This window comes from Cherax quadricarinatus, chromosome 42, assembly GCF_038502225.1.
Source record: "Cherax quadricarinatus isolate ZL_2023a chromosome 42, ASM3850222v1, whole genome shotgun sequence".
In the NCBI taxonomy this organism is placed as follows: domain Eukaryota; kingdom Metazoa; phylum Arthropoda; class Malacostraca; order Decapoda; family Parastacidae; genus Cherax; species Cherax quadricarinatus.
Genome location: NC_091333.1, coordinates 1,083,899 through 1,102,254, shown reverse-complemented (window position 1 = coordinate 1,102,254; position 18,356 = coordinate 1,083,899). Strand labels below are relative to the sequence as shown.

General features: G+C 37.5%; 1 protein-coding gene across 2 annotated transcripts in view; it reads left to right on the top strand.

The window, feature by feature from the left end:
• The window catches only part of LOC128695565 (ATP-binding cassette sub-family F member 2), a 39,689-nt gene extending 21,619 nt beyond the window's left edge, over positions 1 to 18,070 (top strand). For both annotated transcript variants that reach the window (XM_070093187.1, XM_070093188.1), the window contains exons 7-11: positions 2,838 to 2,999; positions 7,333 to 7,497; positions 12,231 to 12,533; positions 13,945 to 14,193; positions 15,279 to 18,070. In XM_070093187.1, the coding sequence (XP_069949288.1) occupies positions 2,838 to 2,999; positions 7,333 to 7,497; positions 12,231 to 12,533; positions 13,945 to 14,193; positions 15,279 to 15,407 (1,008 nt within the window). In that variant the 3' untranslated portion in view covers positions 15,408 to 18,070. The remainder of the gene's footprint in view (positions 1 to 2,837; positions 3,000 to 7,332; positions 7,498 to 12,230; positions 12,534 to 13,944; positions 14,194 to 15,278) is intronic.
• Positions 18,071 to 18,356: the final 286 nt, after the last annotated feature.

Below are 18,356 nucleotides of genomic sequence, written 5' to 3'. Positions count from 1 at the left end.
TAAGTCCTTGTACAATAATATATTTGGGAACAGGAGTACATTGGGGTTTAGATAAATGGGATGGTACACATAAGCAGTGAAACAGGGAATACAATTAGCTTGGCGAAACAGAATATAACTTATAATGTAGTTCAGAGGGCAGTTCATCACAGGAACTAAGCCACAGGTCCCAAGACCTACACAGCAAGAGTACTGCGCCAAGCCAGTACTCTGCCCAATGCCTCCAACAGTCTCCTCCAGAGACTTCAGCAGCCTTCTCCCGAGCCCTGCACCCCAGCAGCAGCTCCGCTCGAATCTCTGCTCGGAGCTCTGCACCCCAGCAGCAGCTCCGCTCGAATCTCCTGATCATGCTCTTCCTTGGGCTTTTATGGTGGTCCAAGCACCCTCCACAACCACGTGTACGACCTGACGCCTAGGTCTAAGGCGTCAAGAACAAAAGACCTCAGACGTGGGCGTGGCTACAGACGTTTGCCAAGGCAAGGTGTGACCATATAATTGGTTAAATTAGGTCTCCCCAGAGACCTCACAAGCCCAGCTGGACTACATCACACCACGCATTCACTCAACATTTCCCAAAATTTCTCTCTCTACACTTCTTTCTTCTCCAGGTGCATACACGCTTACTATAACCCACTTTTCACATCCAATCTTTATTTTACTCCACATAATCCTTGAATTAATACATTTATAGTCCCTCTTTTCTTGCCATAGCTTATCCTTCAACATTATTGCTACTCCTTCTTTAGCTCTAACTCTATTTGAAACCCCTGACCTAATCCCATTTATTCCTCTCCATTGAAACTCTCCCACCCCCTTCAGCTTCGTTTCACTTAAAGCCAGGACATCCAGCTTCTTCTCATTCATAACATCCACAATCATCTCTTTCTTATCATTTGCACAACATTCACGCACATTCAGACTTCCCACTTTGACAATTTTCTTGACAATTTTCTTCTTATTCTTTTTTGTAATTTTTACAGGAAAAGGGGTTACTAGCTCATTGTTCCCGGCATTTTAGTTGACTTTTACAACACGCATGGCTTACGGAGGAAAGATTCTTATTCCACTTCCCCATGGATATAAAAGGAAAAGTAATAAGACCAAGAACTATTAAGATAAAATCAAAGAAAACTCAGATGAGTGTGTATAAATAAACGTGTACATGTATGTGTAGTGTGACCTAAGTGTAAGTAGAAGTAGCAAGACATACCTGTAATCTTGCATGTTTATGAGACAGACAAAAGACACCAGCAATCCTACCATCATGTAAAACAATTACAGGCTTTTGTTTTACATTCACTTGGCAGGATGGTAGTACCTCCCTGGATGGTTGCTGTCTACCAACCTACTACAAATATTATTGCAATTTTGTTTTATATATTTTTGTTGACATTTCAAAAAACTCAATATAATACTTTGAAATTTTTATGCATTGAATGTATGCAGTTTGCAGTAATTATTTTTTTAATAATTTCATTCCTTTATGAAAGGTTATATAAAATATACAGTATATTTTTACCTTTAGTCTTTTTTATTTTTTCTAGTAATCTCTCTCTTTTTTGACTTAGCCAAGGGAGTTGCAAATGGCTGATCTGCAAGTACAAACATTGTAAACATTCAAACAAACTGTTTTCCTGGAATTATTTTTACACCAAAAGCATTAGTATTTTCTGTATGTATAAAGTGCTCATATTTGTTAGTAAGCTATTAGTCAAGAACTGTAAATTTGACAAGTACAGTGGAATCTTGAGTTTTGGCTGCCCCAGGTTTCGGCTGTTTTGAATTTAGATCATTTTCTTCGGGTAAATTTTGTTTTGAGTTTCGAACAGTACCTCGAGTTTCGGCCTCCGTGCCAAACCTGTCCACCAGCCCGCGCCCACACAAAGCATCCCACGCATGCGTTGAGTCTGGCTTTGTTTCTCCTAGAGTGAACGTTACCCTGCACTTTCATCTAAACATTTCACTAATCCATTGTTTTTTGCTTTTTGATTGAGTGCGACTGCTACATAATTAACCATGAGCCGAAAGAAACTTCCTAGTGCCAGCCTTCTGGTAAAGAAAGTGAGAAATGCGATAGAATTGAAGAAAGGAATTGTAGCAAAGTACAAAAGTGGAGGAGGAAGAGAGAGGGGAGAGTTTGCCTTCAGTGATTCTGCGATATGTACAATACTGAAGCAGCAGGAGTCGATGAAGGCCATAACGCCAGCCAGTGATAGTGTAGCATTAACAGTATAACAAGTAAGTTAAGCAATTAAGAGATAGAAAAAGGACACGAATATAACTCCTCAAATGTTGTTGGAGGTATATAGGGCCGCTAACAACACTGCTGCCACCACTCGTGACATATGTAATGACATATTTTATTCATTCTACAGTATATATTATGTTTCTATATTATTAATATTGTGATAGATAAATAAGCCGTAGAGTTGAAATTAGTGTCATATTGAAGAAGTATCTTGTCCTGTCTCCAAATAAACTCTCCTCCACCCTCGTCTTCCATAAGCCAACAAGAGTCTTCAGTAAAGGTATGTAATGTTTATATTTATTTCTCATTGTTTTCTGTTTGTAAAACTATGTTTATTCTTTAAAAAATGAATTTTTTGTGGATATTTTTGGGTGTCTGGAATGGATTAATTGGATTTACATTATTTCTTAGGGGAAATATTGCTTTGAGTTTCGGCTGAGCTTTTGGAACGGATTACGGACAAAACTCGAGGTTCCACTGTACTGTTTTGTGACAGCTGATTCTCTATTTTTTCCTCCACTGACTCTTCACTGAATGCACTGATATTTTGTGTGTGTGACAAGCTTATTAACTATATATTATTTTACAGGATTTCTTAAATGGTGTGTGTTCGAATGTGATCCATATGGACAAGAAAAAATTGAAGTATTATGGAGGTAATTATGATGCCTTCATACGAACTCGTATTGAGTTGTTGGAAAATCAGATGAAGCAGTATCAGTGGGAGCAAGACCAGATTGCTCACATGAAGGTTAGTGAACCCATGAAAGTTTTAACCCTTTGACTGTCGCAACCCTAAATCCTGAAGTGTCTCCTGGTATCAAAAAAAATTTTGGAAAAAAAAAAATTATGAAATGATACACACTTTTCCCAATGGTAATGACACCAAAATTACAAAATTTGATTGAAAACTTACGGAATTATGCTCCCACAAAGTTAGATATCTTGGCGATATATACACACAGGAGATTTTGCCGACTTTGAGCCCTATTTTCAGCCAATTACATTGTTCCAGTCGACCAAACTCATAGCTATTTCTTTAGAACTCCATTTTTTTATCAATTGAACACAAGAAACCACCCATTTACCAATTTCAGCTACCCAGTAAGGTGGTCAGAAATTGGCAATTTGACCAATTTCACGCAAATTAAAAATGCCAATTTCAAAATAGGGTCCAGAATAAACAATGCAGACATTCTTGGCACTAAAATAGCATATCCTCTGTTCATTAGTCATGTCTCCAGGTCCCTCTTATATCCTTGATTAATAAAGTACGATATGAATTCAGTCAGAGTGTTGGGTTATGTTCTGGAATGCTAATTGAAGAACCAATGGTAAAAATTGGGTTACATTCCACAGACAAAAGAAAAAGGGAAGAGGGGGGGAAGAACAAATTGTTTTAAATAATGTAAAGTGAGAGGCTTCATAAATTTCTTTTTGCATTGCATTGTGGGTGCTGTTGCTATGTTGACTTTGTTTGTAGAGAGGATTGATATAGCCCATCTGGGCTGGAGGTGGGTGGTTGTGGTTCTATTTCTGTTGCAATTGCAGTTATATGTAAGTGCTGTGTGTACTATAATGCAACTCTGCTGTTTTTTCCCAGCAGTACTTATGCAGGTGAAGATAAGGCATCATCACCTGCTCCAGATCCCACTTCACAGCAATGCTTCGAGATGTGTTGGGGTCTTTCATTGAAAAATCTTGTCAAGTTAGTAATAACATAGATTTTCTCGCATAACTCCTGCAGTGTTAACTGTTTACTTTAAAGTTATTATTTGCTATCCTATTTTATTTGCCTCTCTCCTAACTTGGAATTGAGGCCCTCTAGCATTTCTTCTGCTGATGCTTCTTCTTCATTGTCTTCTAATGGTTCATTTACATCTGTTCTTGAAAGCCCTCATGTCAGTCCTTGACAGTCACAATAATTTCCTTGGCCTAACTACTTACTGAAGGAAAAAACAAAGTATTCACCATAGAAGGCCATAATTAATCTCAGCCTGCATTTATGGTTGATTGGGGCACTTTCTTGAATGTCACTTTGCACGTATGTAAATATATCTGTAATAAAGTTATATCAGAACTCTGGTACTCCAGTCTCAAGGTTGTCATCCATTGCTGCAATGAGGTTTCCATTACCTTTAATATGTAGTGGTGTTTAAATGTTTTAATAAGAATTAAGTTCGCCCAGTGGGACAGGGCAAATTTAATTACTTTACACCACTCAGCAGTGATCTTTTTTTCAAGCTACTATATATATTTCATTTACAATTTCTTTGTCAGCTAAAACTATCTTGTGCTGTCCAGCTACATTATAGTTGAAGATCTATTGTAACATACACAAACAGTAGACTCTGACATTGCACTGTAGGTTTGAGAAAAATAAAGTTTTGCAGAAAATACTGCTTGGTTATGTGGTCAGTTTTTTTTTCCTTCTCTCCACACCTAGAGCAAGGCCATTTTACGGGAAGACCTAGCTTGACTTCTTTTGTAAACAGCTGCCCATTGGGTCATCTGCTATGCGAACATTTTCCATATCATACCCTCTCCAACTTTCATCACTTCACTTTCAATCTTTTCATCACTCTGTCTAGTCTTTGGATATTACCCATTGCACCCCAAAAAAAGGAAGACTAGTGATGCTGAAGTTTCCAGAATTATGTGTGAAACTGTACATGTTGTGAAAAAGTTAGTAGTTATATCTATGCTGAAAGATGGTGCTTTGGTCATAGAGATGGTGTGTGCCTTTGGTGTTTGAGAATCAACAGTCCTTTTAGTTTGAGAGTAAGGTGAAAAAGAGCTTGTGCAGCGAGTAATGCAGATTGTAACATAGTGAAAAAATCTTTCTTCTCTTTCAACACACCGGCCGTATCCCACCGAGGCGGGGTGGCCCAAAAGGAAAAACGAAAGTTTCTCCTTTTACATTTAGTAATATATACAGGAGAAGGGGTTACTAGCCCCTTGCTCCTGGCATTTTAGTTGCTTCTTGAAACACGCATGGCTTACGGAGGAAGAATTCTGTTCCACTTCCCCATGGAGGATAGTGAAAAAATATCTGAGGTTAATACATCAAAGTAATATAGAAAAGATACTGAATGTGCTCGAGTAGAAATGGCCTGTCGTACTATAAGACTGTGAGAGCAGGAAAGAAAGCATGGATGGTTAGCCATTTTAAAGTATATGATGGAAAATTGTGTCTGCTGACAATGAGGCTGCAGAAAATTTTCCAGCAGGGTTTAGGGAAATTATTTCTGAGGGTGGTTACAAACCTAGCAAAAGTTGAATGCTGATGAAACAGGAGTACATTGGAAAGATGTTTGTCTAAACTTGCATCAGCAAGTAAGGGAAAATGCACCTGCATTTAAGGCAGTGAAGTAGTTTTGGCATACTTGGGTATGCTATTGTATCAAATGGATTAAAATATGAGCTTGTACTCATTACTAAAGGAATTCCTGTGCTTTAGAAGGTAAAGACAAAACCACTTTGCCTGTTACTTGGCCATCTAACAAGACAGCATGGATGAATGAGACCTTACTGACTGATTACTGGTCTAGTACTTTCACTTTATTCCTTCAGTCAAGCTGTACCTGTACCAAAAGACCCTTTCGTTGGAGGCTTTTCCTCTTGATAATTCCCATATCCATCCTCAAGTGTTGCCATCTCTCAACTTTTTTCTTTTTTTAACCAAATCCAACATCTTATCCAGCCATTGAATTGAGGAGTAATTAAGACATTAAGTGCCACATGAAAAGCTATACAGACACTCCTCGCAGCAGTGGACAACATTGCCAACCCCCAGAGGACCTGAGTTCTGGCATAAATCTAAAATTATAGATGCAGTAATAAATATAAAAGTTGTGTCGTCAGGTGCCCCACTTGTCAGTAAATGTTGGCTGGAGAAAACTATGACAGTGTGGTAAATAATTCCATAGGTTTCCCCCTCAGTAGAAAGTCCTGTCCAGGAAATGAATTCTTAAAAGACAAGAAACAAACTGCAGAGGAAATGTTGAAGGGGCTCAGTTCCTAGCTAGAAGAGGCAGATAACAGAAGAGGATGGAAAGAACAATTTGAAACTAAACATTTGATGATCAGATATACAATGAGACCTTGCATGGTATTGGTAAAAATTGCTGATTTTTGACTGAAAATTACCCAGACATATCTAGGAGCAATGCTGTGAAACAGGGTCTGCAGCGAGTAATGATGCCACATTTTTAAAGGACTGCAGGATAAAACACAGGAGATGCATGATAGAATGTCTAGACCAGTGGCCTGGTGGCTAAAGCTCCCGCTTCACACGTAGAGCCCGGGTTCGATTCCCAGCGGGTGGAAACATTTTGACACGTTTCCTTACACTATTGTCCTGTTCACCTAGCAGCAAATAGGTACCTGGGTGTTAGTCGACTGGTGTGGGTCGCATCCTGGGGGACAAGATTGAGGACCCCAATGGAAATAAGTTAGTCCTCGATGACGCACTGACTTTCTTGGGTTATCCTGGGTGGCTAACCCTCCGGGGTTAAAAATCCGAACGAAATCTTATCTTATGTACAGGCTAATGTTGATGGATTTAGTGTCCTCAAACTGGATATTAATATTGACCAAAAATTTTTGTCTCGTCCTCTATTTAGATACTGCTACACCTAACTATGCTTAGTTAGGCCACATCAACCCTCTCCACATGATAACTACAATGTAAGATGTCAAAAAAAATAATTTTGTAAAAATATAAAATTGAAGTAAAAAAATTAAGACTATAACTGCATGTTTTTCACTCTACATATAACAATAAAACATGCAGTGCTGATTTTCAGGAAAGTAACTTGTGCAATACTATGTGGGAGTTTATTGTATTACAAAATGGAGACAGAAACAAATGGGTTGTCTGTATATTATGAGTTCCACCTGAGGTGCTCTTCAGCAGTTACCTGCTGCATCTGCTCGAGAGTACAACAGTAAGAGGTTAAAATACTGTGTACAGGAAACAAATTGTTTGACTCTGGGAGTTTGGGTCTTTGACAAGTGTTTATTATACTTTGATGTTTCAACATATATTTGCAAAAATTAAGGTATAAAATTTCCTTTTTCAGAATTACATTGCAAGATTTGGTCATGGTTCAGCTAAGCTTGCTCGTCAAGCTCAATCCAAGGAAAAAACTCTGGCAAAAATGGTTGCTGGTGGTCTCACAGAAAGAGTGAGCAGAGACAAGTGTCTCACATTTAGCTTTCCAGATTGCGGTAAAATTCCTCCACCTGTAAGAATTCTTACTCATTTTGATAAGTTTTGTAAATATCTGCTCATACATGTAATGCATTTATCTGTACAAGAAGTACAGTTGACCCCTGTTTAATGACCTAGATAAAGAGCATTTTCCTATAGACATAAGCATTATAGTTTGAGATGTGGACCAAGACAAGAATAATCCATTTCTGCTTCCCATTTATTTTTTCTAGGGTGTGATAAAATTCATTATGCACTGCATTGCATTCACAAGAGATTGGCCTCACATTCCCTTCGAGGTGAACCACTGCCAGTAATTTTCTCAAGTAATATCTTTGCAATTGCAAAAATCAGAGGCAATGAAAACAGTGCTGCATGATATAACTGATTGCTGCCTAGGTTCCAATATTTCAGTACTTCCTATTACTGACTTCATCCACAGCATAACTATAGTATTAAGCAGTGTCTTTGTATACTCAAAGAGGGAGGAGTATATGGAGAAAAAAAGAGATTAGGATAGTGGTAAAGCCATGTAAAAAGAGAGCAAGTGAGGGAGTGGGTGAGATGTTATCAGCAAATTTTGTTGAACATAAAAGTTTTGGTGTGAAATTAATAAATTGAGGAATAGGCACCTAGGGAATGATTTGCTAGTTAAAAACAAGAGAGGAGAGTTACTAAATGGAGAGTTAGAGATATTGGGAAAGTGGAGGGAATATTTTGAGGAATTGTTAAATGTTGATGAAGATAGGAAAGCTGTGGTTTTGTGTATAGGGCAAGGAGGAATAACATTTTGTAGGAGTGAGGAAGAGTGAGTAGTGAGTGTGGGGAAGTTCATGAGGCAGTGGGTAGAATGAAGGGGGTAAGGCAGCTGAGATTGATGGGATAAAGATAGAAATGTCAAAAGCAGGTGGTGATGTAGTTTTGGAGTGGTTAGTGGTTTCATTTAATAAATGTATGGAAGAGGGTAAGGTACCTAGGGATTGGCAGAGAGGATGCATAATTCCTTTGTATAAAGACAAAGGGGACAAAACAAAGTGCAAAAATTATAGGGAAATAAGTCTGTTGAGTATATTGGTAAAGTGTATGGTAGAGTTATTATTGAAAGAATTAAGAGTAAGACAGTAGGATAGCAGATAAACAAGAAGGCTCTAGGAAAGGTAGGGATGTGTAGACCAAGTGTTTGCAGTGAAACATAGGTAAACAGTATTTAGATAAGGGTAAAGAGATTTTTGTGGCATTTATGAATTTGGATAAGGTGTATGACAGGGTGGATGTTGCAAATGTGTGGAATAGGAGGTAGGTTACTGAAAGCAGTGAAGGTTTTATGGGGATAGTGAGGCTCAGGTTAGAGTATGTAAGAGGGAGATTATTTCCCAGTTAAAGTAGGCCTTACATAAGGATGTGTGATGTCACCATGGTTGTTCAATATGTTTATAGATGGGGTTGTAAGAGAAGTGAATGCTCAGGTTTTGGCAAGAGGTGTGGGGCTAAAAGATAAAGAATCTAACACAAAGTGGAAGTTGTCACAGTTGCCCTTTGCTGATGACACTGTGCTTTTGGGAGACTCTGAAGAGAAGTTGCAGAGGTCGGTGGATGAGTTTGGTAGGGTATGTAAAAGAAAATTAAAAGTGAATATAGGAAAGAGTAAAGTGATGAGGATAAAAAAAAAAATAGGTGATGAAAGATTGGATATCAGATTGGAGGGAGAGAGTATGGAGGAGGTGAATGTATTCAGATATTTAAGAGTGGATGTGTCAACAGATGAGTCTATGAAAGATGAGGTGAATCATAGAATTGATGAGGAAAAAAAGTGAGTGGTGCACTGAGGAGTCTGTGGAGACAAAGATCTTTGTCCATGACAGCAAAGGGGGAATGTATGAGAGTATAGTTCTACCAACCCTCTTATATAGGTGCGAAACATGGGTGATGAATGTTGCAACAAGGAGAAGGCTGGAGGCAGTGGAGATGTCATGTCTGAGGGCAATGTGTGGTGTGAATATACATAATTTGGAAATTAAGAAGAGGTTCAGAATGACAAAAACTATTTTCCAGTGGGCTGAGGAGGAGTTGTTGAGGTGGTTCGGACATGTAGAGAGGATGGAACAAAATAGAATGACTTTGAGAGTGTATAAATCTATTGGAGGGTAGGGGTCATCCTAGGAAAGGTTGGAGGGAGGAAGTAAAGGAGGTTTGGTGTGCCAGGGGCTTTGACTTCCAGCAAGCATGCACGAGTATGTTAGATAGGAGCAAATGAGACAAATGGTTTTTAGAACTTGACATGCTGTTGGAGTGAGAGCATGGTAACATTTATGAAGGGAGGCAGGGAAACTGGCAGACCAGACTTAAGTCCTGGAGATGGGAAGTACAGTGCCTGCACTCTGAAGGAGAGGTGTTAATGTTGCAGTTTTATAACTAGTGTGAGTGCACCTCTGGCAAGAAAGTGATGGAGTGAATGATGGTGAAAGTTTTTCTTTTTTGGGCCACCCTATCTTGGGAAATGGCCGATGTGTTAATTAAAAAAAAAAAAAGTTCTTTGGGTGTAGATTTGGGGGATCCCTGTTTCTTTGATACAGTTTTATCAGTGAAGGAATGAAGAAGAGCAGGATTTGAGTGTGGGAGAGATGCACGAGGCATTACGTAGAATCAAAGGGGGTAAAGCAGCTGGAGCTGACGGGATCATGGCAGAAATGTTAAAAGCAGGGAGGGACATAGTGTTGGAGTGGTTGGTATTTTTGTTTAATGTATGAAAGAGGGGAAGGTACCTAGGGATTGGCAGAAAGTGTATATAGTCCCTTTATATAAAGGGAAAGGGGACAAAAGAGATTGTAAAAATTATAGTGGAATAAGTTTACTGAGTATACCAGGAAAGTGTACGGTAAGGTTATTATTGAAAGAATTAGAGGCAAGACAGAATGTAGAATTGCGGATGAGCAAGGTTTTAGAGTGGGTAGGGGATGTGTAGATCAAGTGTTTACATTGAAACATATATGTGAACAGTATTTAGATAAAGGTAGGGAAGTTTTTATTGCATTTATGGATTTAGAAAAGGCATATGATAGAGTGGATAGGGGAGCGATGTGGCAGATGTTGCAAGTATATGGAATAGGGGGTAAGTTACTAAATGCTATAAAGAGTTTTTGAGGACAGTGAGGCTCAGATTAGGGAGTGTAGAAGAGAGGGATACTACTTCCCGGCAAAAGTAGGTCTTAGACAGGGATGTGTAATGTCACCATGGTTGTTTAATATATTTATAAATGGAGTTGTAAAAGAAGTAAATGCTAGGGTGTTCGAGAGAGGGGTGGGATTAAATTATGGGGAATCAAATACAAAATGGGAAGAGACACAGTTACTTTTTGCTGATGATACTGTGCTTATGGGAGATTCTAAAGAAAAATTGCAAAGGCTGGTGGACGAATTTGGGAGTGTGTGTAAAGGTAGAAAGTTGAAAGTGAACATAGAAAAGAGTAAGGTGATGAGGGTATCAAATAATATAGATAAAGAAAAATTGGATATCAAATTGGGAAGGAGGAGTATGGAAGAAGTGAATGTTTTCAGATATTTGGGAGTTGACATGTCAGCGGCTGGATTTATGAAGCATGAGGTTAATCATAGAATTGATGAAGGAAAAAAGGTGAGTGGTGCATTGAGGTATATGTGGAAACAAAAAATGTTATCTATGGTGGCAAAGAAGGGAATGTATGAAAGTATAGTAGCACCAACACACTTATATGGGTGTGAAGCTTGGGTTGTAAATGCTGCAGCAACGAGGCAGTTGGAGGCAGTGGAGTTGTCCTGTCTAAGGGCAATGTGTGATGTAAATATTATGCAGAAAATTTGGAGTGTGGAAATTAGGAGAAGGTGTGGAGTTACTAAAAGTATTAGTCAGAGGACTGAAGAGGGGTTGTTGAGGTGGTTTGGTCATTTAGAGAGAATGGATGAAAGTAGAATGACATGGAGAGCGTATAAATCTGTAGGGTAAGGAAGGCGGGGTAGGGGTCGTCCTCGAAAAGGTTGGAGGGAGGGGGTAAAGGAGGTTTTTGTGGGCAAGGGGCTTGGACTTCCAGCAAGCGTGCGTGAGCATGTTAGGAGTGAATAGAGACGAATGGTATTTGGGACCTGACGAGCTGTTCGAGTGTGAGCAGGGTAATATTTAATGAAGGGATTCAGGGAAGCCAGTTATTTTATATAGCTGGGCTTGATTCCTGGAAATGGGAAGTACAATGCCTGCACTTTAAAGGAGGGGTTTAGGATGTTGGCAGTTTGGAGGGATATGTTGTGTATCTTTATACGTATATACTTCTAAACTGTTGTATTCTGAGCACCTCTGCAAAAACAGTGATTATGTGTGAGTGAGATGAAAGTGTTGAATGATGAAATATTTTCTTTTTGGGTCACCCTGCCTCGGTGGGAGACAGCCGACTTGTTAAAAGAAAAAATGGATTGCTATATTACAGGTGCGATATTCACATATTTTTCTTTATTTTTTCCATTAGATATGTTGAAGTATGGTATGAACATTTACGTGTTTTATCTCACTAACAGTGGTTGTATACATACATGCCCATCATTGATAATGGTCAGGGCCTGGTATTAGGTCATTGTATGAGTGAGAAGTACCACTAGTTAAGCACGGGGTGGTCTGCGGGTTTTATGAATGGTGTTTGAAATTACATTCTACAAACTCTCATTAAATAAGGGTCAACTGTAATGAAAAATTATTAAATAAAATTCTGTACATGTGTTCCTAACAATTACTTTTACATCCAGGTCATCATGGTTCAAAATGTGTGTTTCCGCTATAATGAAAATACTCCATGGATCTATAAAAACTTGGAATTTGGTATTGACTTGGACACACGATTGGCTTTAGTAGGTCCTAATGGCGCAGGCAAATCAACTCTACTTAAGCTTCTGTACGGAGAATTGAACCCAACGACAGGTATGATACGCAAGAATTCTCATCTCAGGATTGCCCGTTATCACCAGCACCTTCATGAACTACTTGATCTGGATGCATCTCCTTTAGATTATATGATGGCTCAGTTCCCTGAACTTAAAGAACGTGATGAGGTGTGTTATTTTCAAATTTGCTGTTCCAAAGTTTTTAACATATATTGTAAAGATATTTACTGGTATTGGTGAATGTCTTGATACTTGTGTTTACATTATTTGAATAAAGCAATACTTTATATTAAATATTTTTACATGGGTTTCCATGTCATTGGAAGAGCTAGAGCCCTTTCCTTGGATAAAACCTGAATATCCCCTATCTACATTAAAATCTTGTTTTAATTGCATTGTGAAGATTTCTTTAATGTGACTGAACAAATTATATAAAAGTTATGGAATACAACTTATGATCATTTTATAGTTCTGAATGAGCAAACTGGAACAGTAGCAGAAAGCTGTTGACTATTTTTTATTAAAGAGAGCACACTAAATTAGTACTGCTCGATACAAATTGATAATCTTGCAAAATACAGTGGTCTCTTGAGTTATGATATTCGTTTTTCAGAAGACAGATCTTATCTCAAGACTTGCAACTCAAACCCCAAAATACATGGATTTATGGTAATTCATTCCAAGATCCTGGAAATGCAACTTCTACTGTACCTTGGACTTGAAAAGTCGGTGGTGTAATGGTGGGAGAGAAGGTTACTGGTTGGAAGGAAACGCTCCTTCCTGCTGCTGCCTCTTGAAAAAATTATCCAGAATGGTTTCTGTTACTTGCCTCTAAAGCTGTTACAATAAGATACGACATTATCTTCAAAAGCTCTTTTAACACGTTCCTAATAAGTAAACCTCTGAATTTCTGCAGCTGCTATCCTATGGTCATCTTCCTCCATTTCTTCCTTCCCACTGTCCTCGTTCATCTCTGTAAATTGCTGGAGCTCATCTGTTGTCGACTCCTGCCTGTGGTCCTGAATTAACTCCACATTCTCTTCATCAACTTTCAGCCCCATTGCCTCACCAAGAGAGGGACAATCTCCTTGTTTATATCCTCTTCAGCCTCAAATCCTTCTAAGTCACTGCTTCCATAATCCCTCCCGTCAGTGTGATGTTCAGTTTTTGTTTACCTAACTCATTTGATAACCCTCATTACTTTACTCGTATCTGTGTTCACTGCTAAGACATCTCCCACTCCCGTTGGCTCAGATACTGCCCAGAAGGCAAACTACCACGTCGCTGGTTGACTAAGGTCCACCCACACAATAACTGATGCCATCCAAGAGGCAAGCTACCACATTGCTGGTTGGCTGAGGACCACCAATGCATGTTGACCATTGTACACACATTGTGTATCAAATTTTTTTTGGCAACTCAGACATAAATTCTTTTGAGGGTGAGTCCTGACTCAAAATTATTGTAACTCAAGGAACCACTGTATATCTATATTCAAAGCACAAAATGATCAAGGGGTTTGTTCTTATTTATTTTTCTCCAAAGATTATGCATTTCTAATTTAAGATATTTATTTTAGGTACGCAAGATCATTGGTCGATACGGTTTAACAGGAAAGCAACAGGTTTCCCCAATTCGACAGTTGAGTGATGGACAGCGTTGCCGTGTTGTCTTTGCGTGGCTGGCTCAGCAGGCACCTCATCTGCTGCTCCTTGATGAACCTACTAATCACTTAGATATGGACACAATTGACGCTCTTGCTGATGCTATTAGGGATTTCGTAGGTGGCCTGGTACTAGTTTCTCACGACTTCAGATTAATATCTCAGGTAAGAGGCTTATCATTTTTAGTGGTACTGTACATGTTTAAGTGTACATTCATACTCCAATGGTTTAGGTTGGCCATGAATAACCAGTGTTAGGAATTAGTGTTTTAGCTATGGATAACAAAATAAGATACTTTTTTTTTTTTTTTTAACAAGTTGTCTGTCTACCACAAGGCAGCGTGACCCAAAAAGAAAGAAAATCCCCAAAAAGAAAATACTTTCATCATCATTCAACACATTCACCTCACTCACACACAATCACTGTAAAGAATATTGTGCTTAAATTTTATGTGCAGGCAGGCTTTTTAATTTGAGTAATGTATACAGGAGAAGGGGTCACTAATCCCTTGCTCCCAGCATTTGAGTAACCTCTTACAACATGCATGACTTACAGAGGGAGAATTCTGTTCCACTTTCCTGGGGAGATTTTAGAATATCACCAGCTAATCAAAGACTAGCTTGAAGTATTTAGTTTGTCAGGAGCTATCAAGCAGGTATTAATTTAAAAATCAGGCAGTTTGACATTGAGGGCTTGCAGTGTTTGTAAAAGCCTCCTTCCTAAAGAAGTATATTAAACATTATGCCTAATAAATGCTTCACTAATACAGTTGTACCGCGAGTTACGAACTTAATTCATTCCAGAAGGCTGTTCGAGTGCCGATATCAAACGAATTTGTTCCCATGAGGAATAATGTAAATTAGATTAGTCCATTTCAGACCCCCCAAAAATACACTTACAAAAGCACTTATAAAAATACACTTACATAATTGTTCGAGTTGGGAGCTGTTCAAAACTTTAGGTACCACTGTACTTGGAATACAGTCGTGCCCCTAAACCACTAGGCTGATTTCTTCCTACCACTTTTTGCCCAGCTCATCCTCTTGCCTCTCACTGTATTAGATTCCTGTTTTTCTCAGTTGAATGTTGTAATTTAGGGCTCTAATGTATGTATAGTACTTACTACATACTGATTTTTCATAATTTTAAACATGCTTTATCTTAGGTTGAATAAGAACTGATAGTTGAAAAATTAGATAGACATTTTCCTCATGCACTAATTTCAATATATTTGTCTTGTCATCCACAGGTAGCAGAAGAAATTTGGATCTGTGAAAAGGAAACTGTTACAAAATGGCAAGGAGACATTCTTGCATACAAGGATATGCTGAAAAAGAAGGTTCTAAAAGACAATGAAAAGAGAAAGAGAATGTTTTAAATGCTGCTGAATTTTCCAAGATAAATTAACTTTGTGTGATCATAAATGGTTTAATAGTTATTAAAGGCTAAATTTTAATATATCAGACAAGTAAGGAGAACAAAGGAAGAAATCACTCTATTTTTAGTAGTATTGCTACTATTGTTATTAGTGATTTATTGGCTGGAAATTGTCATCAAATATTTGCAAGAATTATACTGATTTGTTAATATGTTTATGCTTTTACTTTTGATGCAGGAGACTTGAGAGAAAATAACAGATCTGACATTATTGGATGCAGTTATTATGTTTAGTTATTGTGTTCTCAGGTTGCATGTCATCTTCCACCATGTGGGAGAATAATCTGTGCTTAATAAATATTTAATAGCCATTTAGCCACTTGTAAATTTGGGTCGACAAAAGTTTATGTAATACCTTGATACTAAACTGAAAATATTTGATTGTGCTCATTTTGCATTTGTTGTTGAAGTGTCACTATATTAAATATTAAAGTCATTCTGTATTCAAAAAGGAATTTTTACATCAACCATATATAGTCCTTGGAAGGATTTTAAACACTAGGTATCCTGGTATCTCTGTTTTGTTCAACACTTTATCTTACATGCTAATGCAGTATGACTGTTTTTTGATTGCACATAGTTTGTTCTCTTATCTGTATATGGAAATGAAATAGCAACTGATTTGTTTGCAAAAATGATTAAGATTTGGGAAGAGAATTTTATTAAAGGGTTTGCCTACTTTAATGTTATTGGAAAATTATGTGAAGTCCTAGTTTGAAAATTCATTAGTTTGTGTAGCTTGTGTATTGCTTGGTTTGAGAAAAATGCTGTTAAAATATTCTCTCACTAGTTCAAAATGTTTCCAGGAAAAAGTTATTTATATATTTAGCTGGTATTTTTGAGATACTGTTTTTACTTTAACATTATCATCATTACATAATATGCCTACAAATTTTTCATATTTCTGTAAAGATTAATAAACAACCAAATAGGAATTTTGCATAATCATTGTTAAAATAGAATTTTAGGGTCATTCTGTACATCACAATTTAGTGGTCTATATTTCAAATTCTGCGATTGCTAAAATTGTTTGCATATTTTACCAAGTGTAACGTCTCATTTTATCTTCTAAACTTTTTTTTTTTTTCTCTCTCTCTCTCCCCCCCTCTCTCTCCCAACAAGTCGGCCGTCTCCCACTTATTAAATTTTATTTCATTGCTTGGTGGCAGCAGTAGAAGCATGTGTTTAAATTAACCTATCCACAGTAATGTGGTATGTGGATGGTTATCCTGTCTATAATTGTATTCTTATGCAATTTGAACATTGCTTGCAAGTGATTGTACATGCGCCCACAAGTGTAGGGCATGTGCATTGACTTTACCCTGAACCTCGGTGGAATTGGGAATTTCCATAAAAAAATTCTGGCAACAGTAGTTGCCTGGACAAACAATTGACTAATTGGTAATCCTTAAAATATCATTTATACATTAGATATTTCAGGTAGCATGTCTGTCTACTAGCTGTATGATGGAGTTTGGGTACATTTTTTTCACAGTTTACTTTTACTACTAGCAAGCCTACTCTCCCAAGCCATCAGTGGACAAAGCCCAGCATTTTATTCAAGTTTACAGTATATGGCAAGGATGTTTTTTCCTTCATCAATGTTTTTGTGTATGAACCCTACAGGTTTAACACTTTCTCATGGTGAAAAAAAAAAAATTCCTTTCACAATACTGTAAAATTAGCATTGCATTTGTATGAAATTTTTTAATGGTGGATACAAAGGGATACTACCAAAAGTAATATATAAATGTCACTGGTACAGAGCAAGCTTTTGTGTCATACCATGTATAATTTTATTGTTGATTACTTAATGAAGATTTACACTGAGTTAAGCATTGTCACAATAGAAGTTTGCTCTGGACATGTGTCTTCATTTACATTTTTACTGGACCTCGTATAGGATTGCGCACAAAGCTCATTCAAATGCAGTGAAATTGAAATATATTCCTCAGACTTTGAGAAAGTGTCTATAAAAATGTTTTTGCTTGTGCAGGTTATTTCACTGTTTCATATTTGATTTCCCAGGTAAGCATAAAAATAAAAAAGTGCCACTTCATCTTATTTTTATATAAATATATTGTGTGTGTTTGCCACATAAAACAAAATTTATCGACCTTAAAGGTCATTATAAAGGAAAATAATTTTATTCCCTCTGTGACCCAGTGTAGTGTCAATCGCCTCTGTATCGTAATACTTAAATATGTTTGTAAGGTAATATGTATGTCGACTAGGTTCAGCATGTCGTTTGCTTTGAATCTTGGACAATGTACATAGAGTAATGAGATTCTTCAATGAAAGGAGTAAAACTGTTTATTCTTTTTCACAATGCATGGCCTTTGCATATTGAATGCATAACATACTGTACATTATTACTATTAGTAATATTGTATCACAACATTTGACTCAGGAGTGTTGGTATTATCCGAGCTTCTTCATGGAGATCAGCAAATTTCTGAATTGTCACTCATAATGCTCATTTAAGTTTTTTGCTTGTTAAATCTGAGGCTTTGTTGGTTGTACAACAGTTGGAACATGTACTGTCTTTTTTTTCTAGCAGGCTGCTTACACTGTAATTTCTCTAGATAAAACTTAGAAATCAAATGGTGTCATTGTATACTTACTGTTAAAATAACCCTTCACTGGGGGACATCTAAAGGCTGGTGAATGACTCTTGATCCAAGAAACTGGAGTGACCCTTTTATCAAACCGGGTTCCCTTCCATTTTCCATGCTCTACAAATCCTACGACCCTAGTGGGTTCAGCACTTCTTTGATTATAACAATAATCTACAAATCCTATGGGTTTAGCAGTTCTCTTAGAATATATTACAGCCTCTCTTCACTTAATGATAGAGTTCTTTTCTAAGATCACATCATTAAACGAATTC